At 38.5% G+C, this 25,949-nt stretch overlaps 1 protein-coding gene across 3 annotated transcripts in view; it reads left to right on the forward strand.

Annotated features, from left to right (window-relative positions):
- The window catches only part of HAPLN1 (hyaluronan and proteoglycan link protein 1), a 77,074-nt gene extending 60,282 nt beyond the window's left edge, over positions 1–16,792 (forward strand). For 2 of the 3 annotated variants that reach the window (XM_070232622.1, XM_070232621.1), the window contains exons 3-5: positions 2,290–2,661; positions 10,856–11,158; positions 13,192–16,792. In XM_070232622.1, the coding sequence (XP_070088723.1) occupies positions 2,290–2,661; positions 10,856–11,158; positions 13,192–13,481 (965 nt within the window). In that variant the 3' untranslated portion in view covers positions 13,482–16,792. The remainder of the gene's footprint in view (positions 1–2,289; positions 2,662–10,855; positions 11,159–13,191) is intronic. The other variant, NM_001082504.1, reaches the window with a different exon arrangement.
- Positions 16,793–25,949: the final 9,157 nt, after the last annotated feature.

Consider the following 25,949-nt stretch of genomic DNA (forward strand, 5'->3'; position numbering starts at 1 on the left):
ACACAGGTGGCATTTTATGTACTTTTTCACTCCACATGGTTCAAAACTTTGTAAGTAAGTGAAACTATGGAAGGTTAATATATATCAAAATTATGCTCACTATCAGGCAGTATCATATTTGATAAATACCTTGGAGAATCTGTGCAGTAGGAACAGCTGGTGAGGGCACACTTTTGGTCGGACATAATTCTAAATACTTTACATATCTATTATGTCAACTGTATATGGTAGAACTCACTACCCCTGATTCACATGGAAGAAAATTGGGGCTTAGAGGTTGCACAGCTGGATCAAGGCCACGGAGCTAGTAAATTGAGGCGGTACGGTTAGAATGAAGGCTCTGTCACATTAAAGTCCTTGATCCGAACTACTATAATATCCCCTATCTGAGTGCATTTGGGCATTAGTTTTGACTTTAAAGTAAAAAACTTGAAAGAATCTTGAAACTGCAACCTCTTGTAGCTCTGGCATGTCTAGACTCAGTCCCAGCATGGGAAGGCCCAGCTCCCAGGTGTCCTCCCAAAGTACTGGGTAGGAGATGTTCCCTGTGGTCCTCAGGGATTGCTGAGCAAACTTAGTCAACTGCACCTTTTCCTCCTCCCAGAAAGAAGACACAGAGAAACTTCGTTAGAACTTGGATGCAGTCACTGGGGATGCTGTGAGGGAAACATTATATGTAGGGTAGAGTTGGGTAGATTTCCCTTTCATCCCTTGTGATTCTACCGTCATAAATAAGAAAACAACGAGTGGAATGTAAAGGAAATGCTTAATGAGCTGGATTTGTAATTCATTTTAATTAAGCCATTATCCTCTCATTTTATTATCTATTCAAAATGAAGGAATTGATGGCTTTGTTAACCTTGGTTTCTGAGGATTGGAGCTGACTTATAAATGAAATATGTTCATTTAAAAATATTAATTCTAATTGCTGTGTAAAAAGAAATAAAACAGAACCACTGTGTCTATTTTTAAACACTTTTTATTTTGAAGTCTGAATCCTACGTATAGCATTAAATAAGTTTTGAGATCTGTCTGGAGGAGAGTGGCTACCCTTCCTGGTGACGTGTGTATCTTAAATGATTCATGGCCCAGGTTAATTCAGTATCTACTGGCCTATGGCAGGAAGGGCTGCAGAGCTCCACGAAAGGCAGTGTTGGCAGCCTTTGAAAGCTGTGTGGATGAGAAGGTGTGTGTGTCCAGGAGTTCTTATATCGTTTTCTCATTTTCAAACCTTGCCCATCCTCAAGAGACCTTGTCAAGGTCAAAAGCACAATGAGCTAACCAGGGAAACCCCAGAGAAAGCCAAGATCTGAAAATAACAGCTGGCTCTCTCGAGAAGGGCAGCCCTGCTGACTTGGCAGGCTTGGAATATTGCGGCGCTCTCTGGAAGGCAATAAAGTCCTTGTGGGAGGGAGGAGCAGAACAAAAGGACGAGGGAAGGAAAGATGGAAGCGATCAGATAACTAAAAAAGACACAGCAGAAAGCAGGAGAGGGGGAGTAGAAGGAGATTTAAGGGAACAAGGGCAAATAATTATTTGGTTAATCAGAAAATAAGTATAACTTTGGATACACTTTTAAAACATTCAAGTTTGGGACTATATTTCAAAGTCTGAAGTTTTTTTAAGGTATTCACTAAAAATACCTTCGTGATGTTTAGCTTTTGTGCAAAATTAAAAGGCATACGTGTTGCTTGAAATGCTCCTGAATGGTATATCACAGATGTATATTTGAACAGAAGCCAAAAATGTGAGGAGATTCTGAGTTCTTTGGCCAGAAAAGTACAATGAAAGTTAATCATGTTGCTTTATACTTTTCCTACAAATATAATACAGATTTATTATATTTGAAAGCTCAGCTGGGAGGAGATACACCTACCCACCTTGAAATTTGTTGGTTTATATTGATGAAAGAGTTGTGGTACCCTGTATCTTTTCTTGGTCTTCTTTCTACGTTTTTGATATTAAAATGTAGAAGAAAAATAAATAACATTTATTATGAAATCACCAAACTTCAGGTGACTATGGAGTCTTACATCCAATATTTCTCAATGATCATAATGCATGTCCTTCTTTTTTTCGGGGGTTACAAGATGTGACTACCTTGTAGATGCCCTCTAGGTACCAGAGGTACCCGTCCCTGTGGTTCAAAGGCGATCACTGCTCAATAGAGCAGAGAAGCTGATCACCCAGTGCTGCTCTTCATCAATACCCTATATAGGTAGTAGATTTAATTTTATTAAAAAAAGTCTGCAAGCATGTTAATGGTGCTTTCTTTTTTTTCAATTATAGCGGAAAATGGCCCCCGTCTACTCGTGGAAGCAGAACAAGCCAAGGTGTTCTCACATAGAGGTGGCAATGTTACACTGCCATGCAAATTTCTTCGAGACCCTACAGCATTTGGCTCAGGAACCCACAAAATCCGAATCAAGTGGACCAAGCTAACTTCAGATTACCTCAAGGAAGTGGACGTTTTTGTTTCCATGGGATACCACAAGAAAACCTATGGAGGCTACCAGGGGAGAGTGTTTCTGAAGGGAGGAAGTGATAACGATGCTTCTCTGGTGATCACAGATCTCACCCTGGATGATTATGGGAGATATAAGTGTGAGGTGATTGAAGGACTAGAAGATGATACTGCTGTGGTAGCATTAGACTTACAAGGTAGGTATCTGTAAATTACGCTAAGCTTAGAAATGATAAATAATCATTGATTTTTTTTTTGCATGACAAGTAATCTCTAGGGCTTACCATAGTGATGATGTGAGAAACCGAAAGTCCATGCATGGTGTGTTTTTCTGTTCTTTTGTATTTTGCAGTCTGTCTATGATTCCAGCTTTCATATTTGAAATGTACACAAAATGGTTATACACAAAATTGAAGCTATTTGCCTGTAGGAGAAACATACAGTGGAACTGAATCAACAATATCCAGAAACTGCCTTGTGCTGTGCAAAATCTAAATCTCATTACAAGGTTATTGAGAAATTCGGAGTGGATGCTTTTTTATTGTGCTCTTAAAATTATCTCAGTTCCAAAATAATGGCAGATTTTCTGAAGGACATCTGCCAACTAAAATACATGTAATTGTGTTCTGTAAAGTAACTATGAAAACTTAACAAAAAAGTGATCACTAGATTTATTTAAATATTCTTGTAAAGAAATAATTTTTTTTAAATGACCCAGAGTCTCTTAGACATTGGATACAAAATAGTCAAGGCATTTTGGGGGAATATTTCTTCAATATGTAATACACTCAGTAGGTTCAAAAACCAAAGTGTACACACAGCTAAACAATAAAATGGGTCTGTGCCTTCCCACCTCCCCTCTGCCCGAAGCCCACCCTCTGTGCCCACCAGTGGGGAAACTCCTCCCCTTCGTTTCTCACGTATCTCAGGACAACTTATAGTCATGAGTTTCCACATTTCTTTACACTGAAGGATGAATTGCGGCTGCATTGATAGAATACTTTCCTTCCTTATGTACATAAACTATGCGTGTGTATTTGCTAGAAGCTTCTTTCACATCCTAGGACAGATCTGTGGCTTTCGGAAAAATATCCGTTTCGTCCACTAGCACATCACTGAAGATTTGGCCTTCTGAACCCCATAGAATCCCAATGTGTGTATGGAAATGTATAGCTTTATATATCTAACAAGTTGCACGATGTCATAAATTGCCTTTTTGTGACCTTCTCTTGTCTCTCTTAGTTGTAGTTCTCGGCTCCTGATTGCATGTCACCTTGTGTTTTCAGTTTTTTATTGATTCACATTAATATCCATGAACACGGGCATTATTTAGGATGCAAGAAGTAGTTGGCTTAGAGAAGACAGTCAATTATCAAATATTACTTGAGGACCAACTTCCTTTATTGAAGGGGCATCAGGCAATGGACAGAGCCTTGAGTTAGTAGTATCTAGAGGTTTAGGGTAGTCCCAGCTCTGCTAGTATAAATTCTGTAACTGGGGCAAGTTACTTATCCTTGTTGTACTTTGGCTTCTTCATCTCTGAATAGTGGGTTGACCTATATTATCTAAGTTACTTTTTCTTCTAAAATTATGTTTATATACCACAATATTTCCTGAACCTAAGTAATTCAAGTGCCATATTTATTGTCTCTCTACATTTATTTTAAAACGCAATTTTAAATAAGTAGAAACCAGCATAACTTGACGAAAATAAGAGGAAGCCGTAAAAATAAATACACTGAATATAAGGTATTTCTAAATTCTAGCTGGATACCTGCTTGTTAATGGCTTTGAGCATGAACCTGCTCTCCCTTCGATTGAAAAGGAGATTTAGCATATGGTAAAGGATAACGCATTATAGGGTCAAACTGAGACTTCGTTTAAGGCACAATTAGAGGTGTTGAAGGCAAATTATAAGAAAAGTCATTTTTCCTGCCTAGGCCTTGCACCATCTCAAATCTCCACGTTTTCCATGCTTTTAGAACGTTTCTCTATCATATAACACATATGCATTTGAGCCAAGCAAATGTGTCCAAGAAACCAATTTAATTGATAGGTATTTTTACAAGTGCTGTGTTAGTGCCATGAGATACAAAAAATTCCAAACCTCAGTTCCTTTCACTCAACGATCTTACAGCCCGTTAAAGATTCTAAGATACTTTCAAAAGTAAGTACCTTAAGGGCCGGCGCGGTGGCGCAGCCGTAAAGTGTGCATGTTCTGCTTTGGCAGCCTGGGGATCGCTGGTTTGGATGCCTGGTGCGGACATGGCACCACCTGTCAAGCCATGCTGTGGCAGGCGTGCCACGTATAAAGTAGAGGAAGATAGGCATGGATGTTAGCTCAGGGCCGGTCTTCCTCAGCAAAAAGGGGAGGATTGGCAGCAGTTAGCTCAGGGCTAATCTTCCTCAAAAAAAAAAAGGTAAAGACTTTAAAATATGGCAGAATTTGGTAAAGAAAGTGGGTACAAACAAATTAATCATACGTGCTACTTATTGTGCTCACTTTCGGGAATCCCCCTGACAGATGAGACTTAGGGCAAACTCCTTTTCTGAGGTAGCATGGCTGGTAGAAAGAGCTAGAGCTGCGATTTGATACCAGGGGCATCGGCTTTATCTACTATGATCTGGGGGCTCACGGGAAGGAGAAAGTCTCTGTTGGGGGCAGAACAGTGGCTTCAGAAGATTCTTAAAGGCCCCAAAGTTATTTGGGAGGTGACCTAGCGACGGTCCTTTGGTCATACTGCATTAATTGGTGTACCCATGGTAGCTGTTAAATTCCCCTCACTCCAGACAGTGTTTTTCCATCTTTCTGGTGTGCTGTAGAAAGGGTAGAAGCAGCCATTAACCAGAGGACCTGCCCTGAAATAACTGACATTTTACATGTAACATGGTACACATGAACCTGCTTCTGAGCAACTGAAGAAAATGCTCTCTCTTAAGAACAAGATCAGAGATCAGCTGTACCCTGTGCCCTCCTCCACCCCCGCCCCAGCTATCATGTTCTCTTAGCACTCGGTACAGATTTCCATTATAGCTCTAATCACATCTTATTTTTTAAATATTTGCAAACTTGTCTCTCTGCCTGCTAAATATGATCTACTTGAGGGCAGTCAAGTGCCAAGAACAAAGTTAGTACTTGGTAAATAGTTTACAGGTGGTTGAATGTTTGATGCAATAGGTTTAAACTTTCAAATACAAAAAAGTGTGCATGGAATAGAGGGGCCATGGGAAACACACTGAAGGAAGAGACACTGCTGTGGACCATGAAAGGTGAACTTGGTCATGTCAGAGGGTAGAGAGCGTGAAAAAGCAGGAAAGGGGGCACCGTAGGCAGGAAGGAGAAACTCCACAGGCCAAAATTTGAACAACAGATGCCACATACACGTAGCATCCAGCTTGATTGGTTTAAGGCCCAGCTTGGCAAAAGGGTGGGATAAAAATTTCTAACTTTATATTACAGCACATTTGGAAAAGTAGAAATATTAGCATAAGGAATCCCCATATATCATCATCCAGCTTCAAAAAAGTGTCATTATAGCCAATCTTACTTTATCTTGCTCTATTTACTCCCACTCCCACTGAATAATTTCCAAGAAAAACTGAGGATATTATTTGATATATATATATATATATATACACACACACCTCAATAAAATATAAAGACTCATATTTTAAAATGAAATTACAAAAAAATGTTTTAACATAGCCACAATACCATTATAGAATAAAATTTGAGGAAGCTCGATTGCTAACCTCAGGATGGACATTGTGAGTGACTTGACAGTTTCCACAGAGTCTGGGATAATCAACATGCAGCAATTATACACAGAAGAGTCTGAAGGCTGTAGTAAACCACATGTGGCAGAAGAGATACATCGTGGTTATCATTTATTAGCTCTTGTTCCAGTTTCTGACCTTTGATCATTATCAATTACATCCTTACGTGTGACCACCTGCCAATCAGGCAAGCTTCTCTCAAGCACCTGGTTAGTCTTCCAGCGTGCATAAACAAGGTCAGGGAAGTGCATCATTCTAAATGTCGTGATTAAGCTGTCTTTCCAACTGTAGTTGTACAATGTCTTTAATTATATTGGCCCTTTAATACCAGATTAAACGCTATGTTCTCCAGAGAATTTTTCCGATTAGAAAAAAATTATTCTTCAAGATGCCCAAGTTATATGGTTTGTATTTATATTACAAGATTTATTACATCTTAGATTCACATTTTTATACATATAAATTTTTATCAAATTATGGGCTCTTTGCAGGAAGAGGCCACACCCCCAAATCTGTATCCTAGAGTACAGAGCACAATGCCTCGCTCTTAGTTGTGACTTAGGAACTGATTTTTAATCACACCGATTAAAAATCCATAAATCCTGGGCCAGTCCAGTGGCACAGCTAAGTTCACATGCTCCACTTCGGCGGCCCAGAGTTCACCAGTTCGGATCCCTGGCAGAGACCTATGCACTGCTCATCAAGCCATGCTGTGGCAGGTGTCCTACATATAAAATGGAGGAAGATGAGCCCAGATGTTAGCTCAGGGCCACTCTTCCTCGACAAAAAGAGAAGGATTGGCTGTCGATATTAGCTCAGGGCTGATCTTTCCTTAAAAAAAAGAATTTGTAAATTGTTTTGAAAAACTGACCTACGTGTGTATTGGAATTAGCTGTGGGAACACAATTTTTTCATATAGAACCTTGGATAGGGTAAAGCCCTCTTATTACTACCCACTACCCACAGTGCTAGAAACAGTGTCAACAAAAGACAAGCCTTATTCGGATATCACTAGAAATCTATGAGTAGCTTGGGCTACAGAACTCATCTCAGCAATCAACAAATATATAAATAATGATATGAAAAACATGATATTTGTGCTTCTAATCTTCCATTGCATTGGTTTTCCATTGGAGAAAATGGGGCCAAATACACAAAAATATAATCTGAGAACTTTCAGAAATAGAAAAATAATTTCAGATGTGTACATAGCACCGATAGGCACTGTGAGAGGCACTGAGGAAGGTAAAATTATGCTGCATGGTCTCTGCCTTTTCATCACTAAAAATATTTGCTTTATAGAGTTACTGAGATTTACTTTAGCTTTTATATGTACCATGGTGTGAAAACCTTTATATGTCTAACAAATTGATATTTCCCAACAGCAAGGATGAATTGGACTGAGCAATTATAAATCTTTTTTTTTTTTAAAGATTGGCACCTGGGCTAACAACTGTTGCCAATCTTCCCCCCCCCGCCCCCCCCCCCCCCGCTTTATCTCCCCAAACCCCCCTGTACGCAGTTGTATATCTTAGTTGCATGTCCTTCTAGTTGTGGAATGTGGGACGCCACCTCAACGTGGCCTGATGAGCAGTGCCATGTCCGCGCCCAGGATCTGAACCCTGGGCCGTGGCAGCGGAGCACGCGAGCTTAACCACTCGGCCATGGAGCCAGCCCCACAATTATAAATCTTAAAGAATGTGATTTCAAAACCTATTTTGACTGACTACTCACATCCTTTGATATGATTCTTTTCCGTATGATGTACCATCCTCATTAATCCTCTCTGCGGTGCTGCATACCAGCCCTTCATGGAAAAGTAAAGAGCTTTTGATTATATTTTGACATATAATTATAAAATAATCATACTTGGGAAATAATCATACATCATTCTTTCTCACTCGTGAAAGTTTAACTTTTCTTATTTCTGTAATGCTGGACTAAAGCAATCACCATTTGCTCCATAATTCAGCTGTAGGAATTGCACATTTTTCCACAGAGCCAAGCATCCGCAATCATAGTCTTAGATGTTGAAATCTTAACTAACTGGAAGTAAAATAAGTAAATAAATAAAATACTAACAAACATGTAGTTCCAGAAATGCCCCTGCTTGTAAGAAACATCTGATTGTTGAAATGCGTGCACCAAATGTGTACAATATAGTGAAACTTTTAAAACTTTGGCTGAGTAAGACATAGAAATTGACCTTGATTTACTTGGAATGTCTTCTTTCCAGCATCAACAAACATTAATTAAAATTTATTCAGTAAATCTTTTGAGTTACTATAACAATAAGTTGACTGTTTATTCTTGAAATTGAAAAATAGTAAAATTTTAATATAGGGTTTCACTTTGACTTTAAGAAATGATTTATCAGATTATGTTAAATTTGAAAGGAACTCAAATAAAAACGTTTACACTGGATTTGGAACTGAATCCAACATATTTCAGTAACACCCAATGATTAATCAAGGACAAATTACTAAAGAAAAAATTTTCCTAATGTCCATGGGAGGCCACCCAGTGCACCACAGTGAATTTAAACCTGAGAGGTTGTCTAGGTCTTTAAAATTATTATAAATTAAGATATCCTACATTCTCCACTATTTTACCATCTTGAGTCATTTGGGAAATGGAATTCAACCCAAATGGTTTCTTTCTCTCTCCAGATTGAGATACTTTGAGATTTTTCTCTCACTCGAGGTCTAGCTGCCAAGGAAATCTCTACTGGATAAATTAAATGTTTTCCTTTTCATCGGCATTGCTGAGGAAAGAGGATGAAAGGCATGAGGGGACGGGGAGCCCTATAGCAGTCGCTTCCCAGTGTTAACTGGGTTCTTAGCTGGATGCCCAGGCATAGCCCTTCTTAGATAGAGCCGTCTCCATGCTCCCCACCCCCATCACTGCAGGGGGCAGTGGCAACCAAGAGAGTCTTTTCCTCCTTTCTTTTGGCTCTGATTCAGCTTACAGATCCTTCAGCCAAGAACCTGAGAAGGCAGGATGAGATCAGGAAGCCTTCCTGGATCTCTGCCTCTAGTGGACTGTGCCAGCTGGACTGCCCTAGGGGTACAAACATGTCCTGCGGAGGCCTTCGATGGACGTAATTTGATTTAAGCTATTGAAATTTCTCCTTGTAGAATTTTCCAGGACTACTTACAAAAGAAAACATTTCCTGTGTACTTATTACACTATTAGTGAGTTGTACCCTTTTTATAGGGTACGGCAATAGAGTCTGCAGGCTCATAAAGTAGCACATGTGATATAAACCACCAAATTACTGTGTCAGTGGGACAATTTTTTACATTCCACATGCTAAAATATTAATTATTTCTAATTATATTAAAAAAAATCCAAGGCAAGGCCTGAATAGTCACTCTAAATTAATTGTCTTTTAGCAGCAGACATACTGATACAGTGGTACTTCAAAATGTCCCCCAAATGATACAACTTTGCTTTCTTATAGTGCAATCTTTATACTTTAAAGAAATTGTGCAGAAAGTTGTGAGACAGCTCAATCACCTCCTATGATTATTGGACCAAAAGCAATGCTTTTGGAAAGCCATTTTCCCAGGCAAAGTCAAGCGTCAGTTCACACTGTTTACATTCACTAAAGGTTTTTGTCCTCCAGAATATTTAACTTAAATCTTTGGTATTGTATACGGATGTCTCTTTTGTACTTACCTTGTATAGCACAAGCTTCTGGAAGCTCTTTTTTCCATTTGCAATAAAAATGTTTTTAAAAGCTTAGTTTCAGTTTGCAATATATGAATATGCAAGCTGAAAAATAGTAATGGAAATATTTTTTAGATGAGAGCTCTGATTTTAGTTGTGCTGTCCAAGGACAGAAGAAAAATTAAATTAAGGGTTATACTGAAAGTTGAAACAGATAGAAAGCCATGACGCTTTTTATGGAGGTGCCTCTCTGGGAAGAATTGTCCTAGCCATATGAGACGAGACTGCGGCATTCAGGTTTTGTTAGGAATTGACATTAGAGCTTCTACAAATGAGATGTCCCGAATGAAAGTTACTTGTCTGCAACTTTTTAGGAGCACATGTGAAAGGAGGTGCGTATCCCCGCTTGATCGTTTGTTTATACATCTAAAGGACTGTATAAAACTAATTACCAATTATATAAGAATAATTCCTTAGAAAAAAAGTGAATTTTGACAAATACCTTCTCCCCGAGCACTATTTCTACGTCCCCCACCTCTCTTAGCATTCAAGATTGGCCTCTTCCCAGGTGGAAAAGGCTCCGTGGTGATCCCTTTTAGGGTTAGTAACCAGCGGCAGAAGGCAAGTTCTCGGGGAGGGCTATTTAGAAACTATGATCTGCAGCTGAATTGGTTCAGAAAGGAGAATCATAAGGCTTGCATTGAACTCTTAGCAAAAGAGGTAAATCACTGAAGTTATCCTACTGAATAGCTAATTGTGAGGTGCTCAGAGCTGAGAGGCTGTTTGAAGGCAAAAGGGACCATGAGAAACCATCACAAGATGATCAAACATTGCTACTTCATCTGATGGAGATTCTATTACCTTTTTCACCAGTCAAGTGGGATTTGCTCCAAGTTTTCACTTTTATGCCACTAATGACACCTCCCCTTCTCCTTTGGACAGGTGTGGTATTCCCTTACTTTCCACGACTGGGTCGCTACAATCTCAATTTTCACGAGGCACAGCAGGCTTGTCTGGACCAGGATGCTGTGATTGCCTCCTTCGACCAGCTGTACGATGCCTGGCGGGGCGGGCTGGACTGGTGCAACGCCGGCTGGCTCAGCGATGGGTCTGTGCAGTACCCCATCACAAAGCCGAGAGAGCCCTGCGGAGGCCAGAACACAGTGCCTGGAGTCAGGAACTACGGGTTTTGGGATAAAGAAAAAAGCAGATATGATGTTTTCTGTTTTACATCCAACTTCAATGGTAAGATATTAACCATACCTCCTTCTCTCCTATCCCAGAGACCAATACGTACCACAATACTACGCCCAACTTTTAATCTTATCTACTTAAGAAAAAAAACCAAATTTTGAAGTATTGCTCCAGTTTGAAAAGATGTAATAAATTGTTTAGTGTCATAATTTTTCAAAAATATCCACATAAGTCAAGCAAGAGTGTGTATTTCCACTATTCCTAGGTTTATTGCATCTAATTGTTATCATGAAATAGTTTAAACTGCCCTATTGTATGGAGTCTTTTTCTTATGGCCAAAGATGATGCCACCACTGCGTGCCCTTCATGGGAGATAGATCTCTCAGTTGAAGTAAGACGGGCTCTTGCGTCATGCTCTCCTCCATTATAACGTCAGTGTATTCACAGATGATCAGCAAAGCTCAGGATAAAGAGAAAGCTTTCTCTCTCTGATAAAGAGAAAGCTCAAGATAAAGAGCTTTGAAAGAAAAATAAGTAGAATAACACTGCAAGTGGAAGCAGAAAAAAAGAGATCCGGGTAGCATCAGTGCTGATGACGGATTCGTTGCATTCAACACAACTCCCAACCCTATATCTTGCTCTATCCAGAACCAGCTACATAACGAGTGGGGCCCAGGGCAAAACAAAAATGTGGGCTCCTTGTTCAAAACTTATCAAGAATTTTAAGATGGTGACAACAGAGCATTAAACCAAGCATGGAGCCCTGTGTAACCACACAAGTTGCACACCAGTGAAGCAAGCCCTGGCCTCATCATTTTATACTTTAGGGCCCTCGTGACACACTTTGGGGAAAATAGCAAAGAATCAGGGATCAACAAACATTGTAAAGGGTCAGATGGTAAATATTTTTGGCTCCGTGGGCCACACGGTTTCTGTTGCAACTACTCAATGTAGCTTTGTGCGTTGTAACACAAAAGCAGCTGTAGATGGTATTAAATGGATGGGTGTGGTTGTGTTCTAATGAAGTGTCATTTGATTCCTGTGCTGTAGTTTGCCAACCTCTGCTATAGATGATAGAACCAACCCTCTATTCAATGTTCCAATGGCCTCTACCCTCTCTCTAAATCATATTGTCTCAGTCTAGAAAGAACTGGCAGGCATTAATTTATACTTCAATAATCTATATTTAATGAGGGGCAGGAGGACATCGCATTACAATGTGTAATCAGATGAGAGTCTGATAATATTCTCCCTGAAACGAAAAATCTGAGAAAATCTTCAATCAGCGTGTGTCACTTCTGTCGGTGGATGTCATATTTTATACATTTTATGCATATTTAATACACACTGAAGGAATCTCAGCAATTAACACTATTCAACGAGGTTGAGACTAACTTGCTCTTTCTTGTGAAATCAAGAAACAGTGTCAGGGCTCCCACAGGGGGAAGTTGAAAAAAATAAATAAATTCATCCTCTTTGCTAGTGAGTGAGCAGACGGGGTTCACATTCTGAGTCCGTATTATTTATGGCAAATGACTTCCTGTATTTTTTGCGTTTTCATACTGTAGTCTTTGAACAAGAATAATGCCTTATTGATACCTGTAATGAAAAGGACTTCAGGGCTTTTGATTTTTGTAAATGGACTTTTATGTCAGGAATGTTTTTTGATCCTTTCACATTCAAATTTTTCCTCTCCAGAAACTTGTGCTGGGGTTCAGTCTTGCCACAGCTAGAATTTCAATAGCTCTTGCTTTTAACATGGAATTTTGTCTTCTCTAGTGCCACAGAAGGGCTGTTTCAGTCACTAATTAGCTAACAGAAACTGCATCTGTCACTTCCCTTTTCTTTTTTACAGCTATAAAAGGACATGTCTGAACACATATTAAGGGGCAAGGAGAAAAACTAATTTAAGGGAGAGTGACCTAGGAACACTATATTTAATTGACAATCCTGTGTTCCAAAAACTTGACAGACATTGCTCAATGTCCCATTTCATTGGGAAACACTTCCGTTTTGGGCTCCTTCCATCTCCGTGTGGCTCAGTCGCAGACAGGCCCGTTGACTCTCTCTCCTTCTTTCCACAGGCCGTTTTTACTACCTGATCCACCCCACCAAGCTGACCTATGATGAAGCGGTGCAGGCGTGTCTCAAAGATGGTGCTCAGATTGCAAAAGTGGGCCAGATATTTGCTGCCTGGAAACTTCTGGGATATGACCGCTGCGATGCGGGCTGGTTGGCGGATGGCAGTGTCCGCTACCCTATCTCTAGGCCAAGAAGGCGCTGCAGTCCCACTGAGGCTGCAGTGCGCTTCGTGGGGTTCCCAGACAAGAAGCATAAGCTGTATGGTGTCTACTGCTTCAGAGCATACAATTGAGCGTGCCCCTAGCGCACGTCTGTTTTCAAGTCATTGAGAACATGTGAAAGGTTTTATTTCAATATGAACTCGTGCAAGTTACCAAAACTGTGAGAACCCTTTTTTACTTACTGTAAAGAGTCATTTTCATAAAGACCAATTCATTAATTTGTTTTTGTAAAGCGATCATTCAATATATATTATAAATTAATATAATTTTTAGGGAGGCTCCACAAAAGGAGGCTTTGGAGCCAAACTGTTTAGGCTACACCGTCCCAGTGAAGTATCCTTTCATGAAAGGGGCACGCAATAGTTGAGAATTGCCAGGATTCAATTAAGGAAAGTAAAGCTACTCAGAGCAGCAGCTTCCACAAGCACAAATTTTACACATTTGTACAATTTTGAAATGTACTGCGATAAACAAATTAGAGCGACGGATTTGAAATACAGGCTTCTTTACCATAAACCGAGATTCTGAGAGGTTGCACAAAACTCAGTTTCACAAGGGAACAATCCACACTTTTCTAAAAGTTAATATTTCAAATCTCCGATAGACAGAATATTTTACTGTTTAAAATCCTGCCTTTTTGACCAAAATACGAAATTCATAGGAACTCCAATGCATAGAAACAAGCACAGTTAAAACTCCTTAACAACCCCATTTATATGAAGTAAGAAACTTAAACAAGCAGATAATATTTAACCAATGAGAGATTCCTACATTCTTCTAATTAAAATTACACATGCCTGAGAAGAATCGTTTTATCTTTCGAGTAGCTTTACTGAGTTCTATTTAAATTCTAAGGGCCGTTTGCTAAGCAGCATTTAGCATCTACTCAGGGCAGTTATATAGATAAACTGCTGGACAGAAAAAGTGTAAAATTTAGCAGCTTGACTTTATGTTAGCCTATGAAATGTTACTGTCCTATAAAAATAACTTTAAACTATTTAATATTTCCTTATTTACGTTACATAAAAAATTAAATCATAAAAGGAATGAATAACTATACGTTTGTCTAACCAAGAAGAAAGGACCCAACTTTCAAAATTCTTATTATTCCTATTTGTATATACACTAGAAAGCACAACTAGTGCCTGTGTTTGGGGAAAAAAGTCAACAAAGTAGTTCTAAACCTCCCTCCATATAGAAAATGTGGTCGATGATGTCACTTTCCTTGCTGATCGTCATTAGTCTTAAATGAAGTGCTGAAGCTGTTATCACAGAGTTTACACTAAAATCTTCAGGGCTTTAAGTGAAAAGGTAAGGCCAGCTTCAGAAAAACAACTTTCCGTATTAGCAGCTCCAATCTTAAATAAAGCTCTGTTTTCCTATATTTCTATGACTGTTGAGACCCCACAGGGACCAATATTTGTATTCAAATTACATTTCATGGTTTCCCATTGTTTTACAATGAGTTCTAATAAATGGGATTTAGTATAAGAATCCAAGTATGACATAGCTGGTATGCTTTCATGAATGTTTTTATGTAGATTTTCCTCCCATGAACATGAGTAAATAAATCTGTTTCCTGAATTGATTGTGGTTGCATTTAAAGCTCTGTAATAATTCTAATAAATTTACTCTATAAATGTAGAGTTATGTGTGTGGAAGGTATAGAACAATTGGAAGTCCATGAAACCATAACTATATTCATACGTTATCTAGACAAAATATTGTAAATAAAAGTAGATCACTTCTTTTATCAAAAGCATATCTGGAAATTTTCAGATGCTTTAATATTAAAAGATGACAATATATGCATGCACATTTTTACATTAGGTTGGATATGCAAACTATACAAAAATATAAATCCAAAGAGATTGCGAGGTTTAACTCAATCTCTGCTGATGCAAATAAAATTCGAACTTCTAAATTAAAAATACTTGAAGGGTCTAGAAGAAGATGAAGATATTATTTAAAGAGGAGACCAGCTCCAAACTAGCAACTCTAACACCTCAAATATGGGGATTAGCTCATTGGAGATAGCCCATAACCTGAACGATTATTACCCACGTTACAAGAATTTTATTGGAAATGCAAGTGGGAACAAATTTCTATTGAAGCAGATATAAAAATTTCAGTTATTGCTGTAGAACTCTACCTTTATAATGTTAAGCATAGTAGCATTTCTTAACTTTTGAATACTTACTAGTTTAGGAATTGGTGCTGATCAAAATCTCTGGAGTGACTGTTAACTGATTAAAATCTATACCAATTGCACACCATTTTTCCATCTTGTAAAAAAAATCTTAACAGAATGAATACTGCTGGGCAGACTTTTTATCTTCTGACTTCCCCCAAAGGATCACAATCTCCTTACCCCTTTGGACTCCTACTTGAATAAGAGTTTTTTTTAATGTGCTCATTTTGCCATTTTTCACCAAATGTCTATTTTCCTATTTCATTCTCCAAGATATCTCACTGAGAATGTCTGAAAAAGAAAGGTTATCCTAACACAATTCCTAACGAAAAGTCAGTACAACACTGGCTAATTCAGAAGTTGCTCCTCAAACTTGGCTTCCAAGAGTATCAGAGGGATGAGATGGGAGTCTGGGTTAGGAAATCTTTGTTTGATCATTTTGCCCATAATTAACACTTGTGGCCCACATAAGGAACAAAGTTTATCTGCAAATTTCACTGAGACATCTACATTTGAAAAACCAAACAGAAAGAAATAATTCATATAAAAAGAATAGGAATAAAAACAAGTTAGTCACATTAACACTGGAAGCCATCTTTAAATGACTGCTGCCATATTTTATCACAGTAATTTTTAGTCAGATATGGTATTTGTAAATTTAAACTTTCTGTCATAGAAAGGGGGCCGGTACCTATTAAAGTTTTATTTTATGCAATAATATAGTTGCTTATTATTTTGGCAATTAGAAGCAGACTCAAAGGAGATTCCAATTTGGTTGCTGGCAGCCATACTGGGTTTCTTGATTTCAGTGCTCCAAAGAATATGGTGGTCCCATGGAGAAGCTGACCACTAAGGAGGGGAGGATCAAAAGGGAAGTAGCCATCAGTTTTCAGCGTAGAATACATCAAGAACAAACAATGGATAAGTGCCGTAGTTTTGTTGAGAAGTTAACTGTATCATAGCTTACTACTGCCAGAGCAGCAATGATGTACGACGAAAGCAATGAAAACTACGAAAGTCATTAAGCCACCTGAGTAAAAGAAAATCAGTATTTAAAGGCATTTAATACCTACTGAGTACAAATCTGAGGAGAAGAACCAACTGTATTACAAAAAACAAAAATGTTTTCATTTTCTGTAAGATACAATGAACTGGTAAACAAACATTAAAAGTCAATTTTGTGTTACTGCAGTATCTTTTGATTCTTCCGAGTTGTAGAATATTAGCTGCTATTCTTTGTGTCAAACTCTATAAATACATTATTTTAAGAAAAGACATTTAACCCATCCTTGTTCCGGTACATTCAAGTTCAAATTGTAAACACATAGCAATTTCTATTTCCTGGTATTTGGCAAAGTTAGGGGAAAAGAGAGCATAGCTACAGTGTTGCTAAATCAGCAATAGTATTATCCTGAAATTTATTGGCTTTTTTCTCTTTTTCTATGATTCAAAGCATAATTGTTCTTCTCACTAGGTTAGCAATCCCGAAAGTCTGTGATGATGTTGATCAGATTGATATACTTGAGATACTTTGTGACTTCAATTATTAGTACTAAATTAACAGACAGATCTTTATTTTCATAGTAAAGTCCTTCTCCCTAGCACTTTACACTCCAAAAACAAGGAAGATATTTTTCAATATTTCCATCAAGTCCCTGAATTTTCAATGTGGAAAATAGTTTCTGCATATTCCTGCTATCCAGAAATGGATTCTTGGGTACAAGACTCTATTGCTGGTGCAATGACTTGAAATCAAACACACCTTAAAAGTTTTGAATCATGGAGATTCAGACAGAAAAATGCACTTTAAAATTTTTCTCATACTTATTTGGAATACATTAAACAACCTTGGAGAAGAAAGTCCAAGAATAATATGAAATTAAATCATCTTATTTTAGTGTTTAAGTTCTCACACAGATGAAGGATGTCATCTTCACTTTGCCAGCAAATTTCGTGAATTATTACAGCCTGGGCATTACAAACCCTACTTGGTACTAATAGAAGGGTCCCATGGAGTTTTGTAGTGCTTAAATAAAAAAAAGTTAAACTGCTCAGATGTGATGCCCTTAGTTCCCTACCAAGTGACAAGGCTTAATGCTAAGACTATTTCTGAGTAGAATAGACCCTGTCCAAGATGGTCAGATATGCAAGGAAGAGTAATAAAAGCAAAGGATTAATTTGGGAGTAGGAGGGAGACGAGGATGAAGTAAGAAGAAACTGATATCAAAAGTGTCAGAAAAGGATCTTTCCTTTCCTGTCTTGATTTCTTGGTCCCTCCATTTGGGATTATTTAGAGACACAGTTTAAAACGGCTCTGTAGTCTGCTTCTCAGTAGGTGATATATTCAGGAAACTGACAGCAGGCTACATGCCCCAATCTTAGCAAGGAAATTCACAGCCCACATTTTTTTTTTCACTAAGAAGCAAATAAAGCTTATTTATTTTCTCTATATTTCTTTCAGGCCAATAAAGTTTTGTCACCTCTATAGCCACTCATCATCTCAAACAACTCAGGTCAGCCCAGAAGGTGATTCCATGTCTTTCTTGAAATCAACCAATTTTCCTTCTCGGCTTTTTTCTGTCCACTGGGGCTGTTCAGCATCACGTGCATCAACTATTAAAAGACGGCACTTGGGGCCAGCCTGGTGGCATAGTGGTTAAGTTCACTCACTCCACTTTGGTGGCCCAGGGTTCGCAGGTTCAGATCCCAGGCGCAGACACACGCACCACTCATCAAGCCATGCTGTGACAGTGTCCCACATACAAAACAAAGGAAGATTGCCACAGATGTTAGCTCAGGGACAATCTTCTTCCCACACACAAAAAATGGCTCCTTCATTTAGTTGGTCTCTGACTGTAGACTGAGCTCCATTTATTCAGGGGAGTGTTCCCCAGGTGGAGAGAAAGTTTAGATTCTCCATTACCTAACAATAAAACTGTTGGCTTTCTCCAAAAATGTAGGATTCTTGGATGGTGATAGACTTCCAAGAATACTTTACTCCCATATTTTTCTTTCTAAGGACAGGGCTCAATCTCCAGCTCTTCATCCTGCTTGAACTATCTGGATGTTTTTTGTTTTGGGGGTTTTTAAAAAATGTCTCTCCCTTTGATTTTGGTTAGTGAAAATTCTGCCTGCCCAAACTCATATATATGTAGAGAGCAGAAAAAGATAAAAAGCAACTGAGTTTGCAGTTTTAGAGTCTTTGAAAGGCCCTTCTTTGAAGATACTGAGAACCTTGCATGTGAATCTAAAACAGAGCTGCAGAACCCCTCATTTATTATTCTGATAAATAAACATATTCGCGTGTAGTGATTGCTGTGAGCCCAGGGAAAAGATAAATAAAGTCCTTTGTGGTTCTTCCTGTGCTCGAGTTCTGCCAAACTGAACATCCTTGCTCCGTGGGAAGATACTCCTGTGATGAAAGACAAATTTCAAGAGGCTGAGAAGCGATTTCTGGTGTTCTAATAGAATGTTTTTTAAAAGCCAACCTTTAAGTTCAATATACATGAAAATTCTGTCACCTGTTAAAGCAATTGTACTCGGCATATTGGAATCACCTAGGGAGCTTTGGAAAAACACTGAGGCCTGGGTCTCTCCCAAGAGGTTATGGTCAAGGGTGCAACCTGGACATCACGAATTTTTGCCCCCTGCCTACTCCCCATTAATTCTAATATGCAGCCAGGCTTGAGAACCTCTGGTCTTAAAAGATTTAGGAGGGCAAACCAAAGTCATTCAATTGATATACGATTATATTGATATTTATAGCTCACAACTGAAAATAATATTTTAAAGTAGTATAATTAGTTTGAATTTGATTGAACTTAGAATATTCTTCACATGTCAATATTTCATTTGATTTGCTCTGTTTCTGCTAATGATGGCCCCCAGTACATTAGCATGTGTGTATCTAATAAGCTATCATCTGCCTGCCTACCCCATTGTTGTCACTCCTCCTGTAAAAGCTACTTTACAGGGGCCAGCTCGGTGGCGCAGCAGTTAAGTTCACACGTTCCGCTTCGGTGGCCCAGGGTTCACCGGTTCGGATCCCGGATGCGGATATGGCACTGCTTGCCACGCCATGCTGTGGTAGGCGTCCCACATATAAAGTAGAGGAACATGGGCATGGATGTTAGCTCAGGGCCAGTCTTCCTCAGCAAAAAAGAGGAAGATTGGCAGCAGATGTTAGCTCAGGGCTAATCTTCCAAAAAAGAAAAAAAAAACACTTTACACCCTTTATGTATTATCCTGATATCAAACTCTTTCCCATCTAAAGCACTGAAATCCAAGGGCTGTAACAATAATTGTATAAAATATTTTGGGGACAAGAATTCTAACTCCACACTGAAGTCAACAGCTTCTGAGATTTTAGTTACATCTCAGAAAAAAAGGCCTATCCCCACTGTGAACTTTACATTACAAACATGGGCCCTCAGCCAACACAATGCTGGCAAGACAGAGAAGAGGATTGGCAGGTACAGAGAAGGGGGTGACAAAGAAGAAAGAGAGAGGAAAGGGAGGAGAGGGGAGAAAGAACTCTACCCTAGTCCTGAGTAAGGATACACAGTTTGATGAAATCTGTTTACCAAGTGCCAGAGACAACTGTCTACTTTTTAAAACTCTAAGTATATACATTAGAATATATAAATACTGCTGTTTTCCAAAAGCATATTTATTTTATGGGATCATGCTTCTTGGAAACATGCATCCCTTTTTACTTATCACTATTTCAGTCATCAAATGAAAGATACTGGGCTATTTATCATCTGAAGACACAGTACCATAAAGTGGTTAAGATCACAGACACCACCAGAGTTCAAATCTAGGTTTGCCACATACTGTCTCTGAGCAAATCATATAACGTTCTTGGCCTTGGTTTCCCCATCTGAAAGTAGAGATATTAATATGAATGACATCATTAATGCTTGCCTCTTTGGGTTATAAAATTTGAGTGAGTTAATATATTTTGGTAATAGCTAACTTGATACACCACACTGTGCTAAGTATTTTACACATACAATGTATTTAGCCACTTACCCCTGTAATACAGGTATTATTACCTACATTTTTAAAATGAGAAAACAAAATCCCAGAGAGGTTAAATGACTTGCCCTAAGCCACAGAGCTTCTTGTAAGTAGCAAAGTAAAGATTTAAATGAAGTGGGTGGTTCAAGGAGGCACCCTCTTAACCACTGCACCATACTTAACTTCATGGAAAATGATGGAACAACTCCTGGCACATAGTAAGCACTCTATAAGTATTAGTTCTTATTATATTATCTTCTATATGTAAATTCAAAAGTCAAATAGAAAAACAGCCCTCAGTTTCTTCATCTGAAAAAAGAGATGATAATATCAACATTGTACATTCTTTTTTCTCATAATTGAGATTATTTGAAGATATAAAGTTCATTATCATCTGTAATAACATACTACCTTGGAATATCTTTGTTGTTCATACTATTACTATGTAAATCTACAATATATAATTATTTAAATTTTTGTTTTCACATATTCTTGGTCATTAAGTTAAATCATAAATTTCCAAAATCATGGGCTATAAAATACTATTTTAATAATCCTCCACCCTCACATCAAAGGCTAGCATAGGGCTAAAGATGTAGTTTCAAAATGAATAATATTTTCTTATCATAAATTAATACATATTTTTAGTAAAAATGCTGAAAAACAGAGATAAGAACACAAAAAAAATGAAAATCACTCATAATCCAAATACCCAAGGGGGAGAAAAACACTGTTAAATTTTGTTTTATAATTTATTTTCCACTACGTACGTGAAGAGGTCATAGTTTCTAATAAAAATTAGATCATCATTATAGATTCTAATTAAACATGCTCAATTAATTAATTAATTGATTATAGAAAATATAAACTGCATGAACTATGTCATTACGAAAACCATAAGTGATTTCCTAATTGGCTTATGGATCTGGTACAGCTATTTGAGTCTGCTACAACTCATTCTGATGAAGTGAAAGACGTGAACGATACAATTCAATAAGAAATGAGCTTGAAATGTCCTTTAGCTGCCCTTCACCTTCCTTGACTCTGTGGCTCCTCCAGAGAGCACATGGCCTGGCATTGGCAGAGGGGACAGGACCTGCCCAGTCCTTCCCTAGCTTTAGAATGACAAACAAAAGATGAGTGGCAAAAGGCGTGGAGACTTCCTATCTGAATACTTCCTGTGCAAAAGAATGAATAAAGTTCTATTTTATATCCTCTTCACTGGGAAGAATAATTCTAAATTATAAAGAGAAGAATGATAACCAATGACCTGACTGGATTTAAAAGGATAAATGTTAATTAGAAAGGTGCACTAACAATATAACAACAGTTAGTTGACACCAAAAAGATATAGGAAACTGCTGACATGGGCAAATTCATTGAGAATTGGCTGTCTATTTAACAGTCAGTGGAGGAAAGTTCAGGCATCAGAGTTGGAGGGTTTGGTGGGAGAGCGCTGTCCAGGATGAACCAGTACAGTGTAACGGCCTCCGGAGACTGCTGCCTGAAGCCTTAGAGAGTCCATGCAGGCAGCTCTCCCTGGGACAATTGGTCTGCAGAGATGCTCTCATCTTTTATCGAGAGCTAAAGCATCACTTCACAGGTCGGTTTGGACATGCAATGTAAATAAACTCCCTCCAGGCTCGTTTGAAATACTGCAAAGGTAAATAAAATGCTGAAACTATAATTAAAGCTTACTCTTATTTGAAATGTAAATATCTAATGACTCTGCACATATAGAAGCCTTTAAAAGACTCAGAAACTTACAAGTATACAGTATTGGTTTTAGGCTATGAAAGTTATTCCGTTCTATGAAATGTTCAAAAACGGCAATTAAAAAAATGTGTGTTGTCTTTAGAATCTTAACTATCTGCAATCAATTAATTAATATGCTCAGTAAAACCTGAAGGAAATACACTAATATATTCACGGGGGTTATCCTTCTTCCTTCTACTTCTAAAGTTTCCACAGCAAAGATATATTATACAAAATTTATTTAACAAATTAATGTCACAATATTAGTACATTCTCATTGGAGCCTTATAATTTCCAGAAAATATTGGATAAAAATATTCTAGACTTGATTCTATAAACTCCCCCTGACTATGTCATTCCCTATTCCAGCTCTGCCACAGTAAAGCCATCCTGGATATATGTTGGTGAGGACTTGAACTACCTCCAGTGTTTCTCCAGAAGTGCCATGGGCGTTTTGGATAAAATGGTTCATTACTATTGTGGGTTTATCTCATCTTTCCCTTATTCTTAATTTCCCCTACTCCCTTTCTTACTAACATCCCTTACTCCTCCAGCCACTCATTGCGAGTGATTACTCCTTTCCGATCATTTTAGCAACTCAAAATACACCACACACACATTTCCCTACATCATCAAGATAGGCAACAGTACTTTATTGAGAACTGCCTGAGATTTCTTGCACAAGGTGGTTGATCAGCGTAGGAGGGGAACCAGAGAAAATGCAATGCTCCCCAGCGGAGCTTTGTTACATTTTCTACAAGGTGTCCACAACAGGCTCCTACCTTAATGTCCACCAGAGCTAGATGGTCGTGCTTTTCCTCCAAACAAGCCACCTCTCAGGAACTCAGTCAAAGTTGACCTTCTCCAGGAAGCCCTGAATATTTTACCCAGACCTAATCTCTTATCTGCTGCAGCCCTTTTATGACTGCCTGAAATTAGGAAAGAAATAAGCTCATCTCAGCATTTATCCTATTGGTTAAGATTATTGGTTGATCAAATGAGTTAACGTGTGTAAGTGCTTCAAAGAGTGCTTGGCACTAGTAAGTGTTCAATAAATGGCATATTCATCATTAACCATCATTGTCATTATTATTTATGATATCCTTTGCAAGCACACTATATCAAATAGCAATTTTGTCCAAAGGCCCAAGCCTAGAAGCTTGTAATGATTACCCCTAGTCTACTGTATGCCATGCTCTGTACAAAACAAATTATTCCTTCTTCAATCGGGTGATGATCAACTGAAGACCTAAAGAGTTCTTGCTCCACAGTCAAATTTTGGGTCTTTGTAAGTTGTACCCATTTTTCCAGTGGATAAAGATTCTGTCTTTGGCAATGCATTTTTCAAAAAAATTACTAAAACTTTCCAAAAATATATGTTTTTACAAACATTTGTTGAGGTGCATAAGCAAATATAATGTAAAATTTATGTCATACATCTTCCTTTAGAAATTTTCTGCATGGGCTGAACTAGTTGAATTTTCTTAAAATATAAGCCTAGTACATTTGAACCAAAAATATTTTTTTCTGGCTCAGCCAACCTTTCTGTAGAAAGTGAAGCTTTTTTCTCATTGATCAAAGACCATCCCTTTAGAATTCAAAATTAAAGTCAACTGTCTCAAAATCGCTCACTGTCAATTACATGCATGAAAAATTTGAGACACCTTTAAACGGTCATCCTGGGACACCTGTTGTCTGGGCCTGTGTTGGTATCGACTGCAGTCCCTTAGTGAAAGTTAATGCAGTGTGGGTAGTTAGTGGGGGACAGTATTCTTAATAATGATTTGTAAAAGTTCTAAAATTAGTGTTTGCTGGACAAACTATGATAAACTGAAAGTTTGTTGTGTCTGACAGAGGACTTGGACAACTGTGTTCTGACGTATGACTTCTCTGATGTAGAAACGCTGCAGGTTTCTGGAGATTAAATGCCATCCACAGTTCCCCACTCCCAGCAGCATGTGCACTCAGAGACCGCTCACGGTGGAGCTCAGTACAGGTGCAGCTGGGTTGAGCTGGAGGCAGCTGAAGAGGTGTGTCTGACGTGATAATGAAAATAATTCCACCATGAAAATACGGTTTGTTACTGTATAGTCTGTAGACTTATCTATAAAACACTGCATTTCCTTAACGCAAGAACTTAACTACTGAGAATGTGCTTCCCTGCTAACCAGCAAATGAGAAAGGTCACTCAGGGCAGAAGACTTTTTTGGATTAAATTAAAATCTATTTTATAGGTATGGTTTAATTTTAGGGAAAGTATTTTTAATTTAATTATTAACAAGTGTTTGCATCCTTTTTAGTTCTCTCTAAAGAGAGGAAAACATGGAGCATAAGGCTGAAAACAGGTCCATTCATTAGTCCTTGCTAAGTAGCTGCATAGTCTGGGTTGCCACATTTTATGTCCCAATTTAAAAGTCATTCAAGTTCAAATTCTTTTCAGTTGCAAATATGTTCAGGATCCCTAGGGAGTTTGTGACTGAACCAGATGGCTGGCAACTATGTGGAGTGCCACCTAATCTAACTTTTTATCTTAAAATAATTGAGTTTCTCCTCTTCACGTAGCCTTTATTGGAGAGCAGATTGTGTAAGGGGAAAACGTCATGGATGCTTGTTCAAGTTTGGTTGGGTGATTTAATGAGTCAGGCTTGGGAAATATGGGAAGAAATTAGGATCATAAGATAAATTTCCAAGTCCTCAGGAACTCTTCAGCTTGCTCAATAAATGAGTGGAAATGCACATAACTTGTCCGGTGGAACTGGCAAAAGCCCACAAATTTTAAAAGCAGATCAGCTTCTAGGTTTCACTAAAATGTTCTCTGATTGGACTAGTCAGACAATGTTGTGTATTTCAGCAGTTCTTAAACTATTTTCTGCCACCTCACACACAAAACAATATAGAGGTTCGTGATGGGATACATCTTTCCTCTCAAATACTGGATTTGTTGACTTGTACCCCAAGGGCTTCCTCTTTTCCCCAAGTGCTCAGGGCAGACACAAGTCACCCATACAGAGCCTTAAAAAGAAAGCTAGGATGCTCAACTCTTCAACAACAATCTGGCCTTTCGGCAGGCTGAGAGATTCAAGTGCAGGCTTGCAGAAGGGGATACTGCTCCCCAGGATTAGAAAAATGATGCAGTGGGTGAGAGGAGAGAGAACTAGAGCCTGCCATGTGGACAGGAGGGTGGGTGAGGAAAACCAGAGAGAGGTATGGGCCTGAGTCAGTGCAGAATTGATACCCTGTAAGGCCACCAATCACCAGAATTCAGCCCACTGCCTATCCATCAACCATCCACCAAGGCTTGAGCCCCAGAACTCTGCATAGCCCCTTACCCAACCCATCCAGAACAGAGGAGACTTGTATACCTTGCAGAGGAGTGAGAAAGCCCCTTCCTAGAGCAAAGAGGGGCCATACACAATGGGAACTGTGGCGGAACACACAGCCTGTGTTTAACTCTTTCTCGGGATTCACATACAGTTAAAAACAAACAAACCAGCAATGACAACAAAAATCCATTAACCACACACCAATAAGGATGGCTCAGAACGCGATGGATACAGTTACTGGTTGCAAA

This window comes from Equus caballus, chromosome 14, assembly GCF_041296265.1.
Source record: "Equus caballus isolate H_3958 breed thoroughbred chromosome 14, TB-T2T, whole genome shotgun sequence".
In the NCBI taxonomy this organism is placed as follows: Eukaryota; Metazoa; Chordata; class Mammalia; order Perissodactyla; family Equidae; genus Equus; species Equus caballus.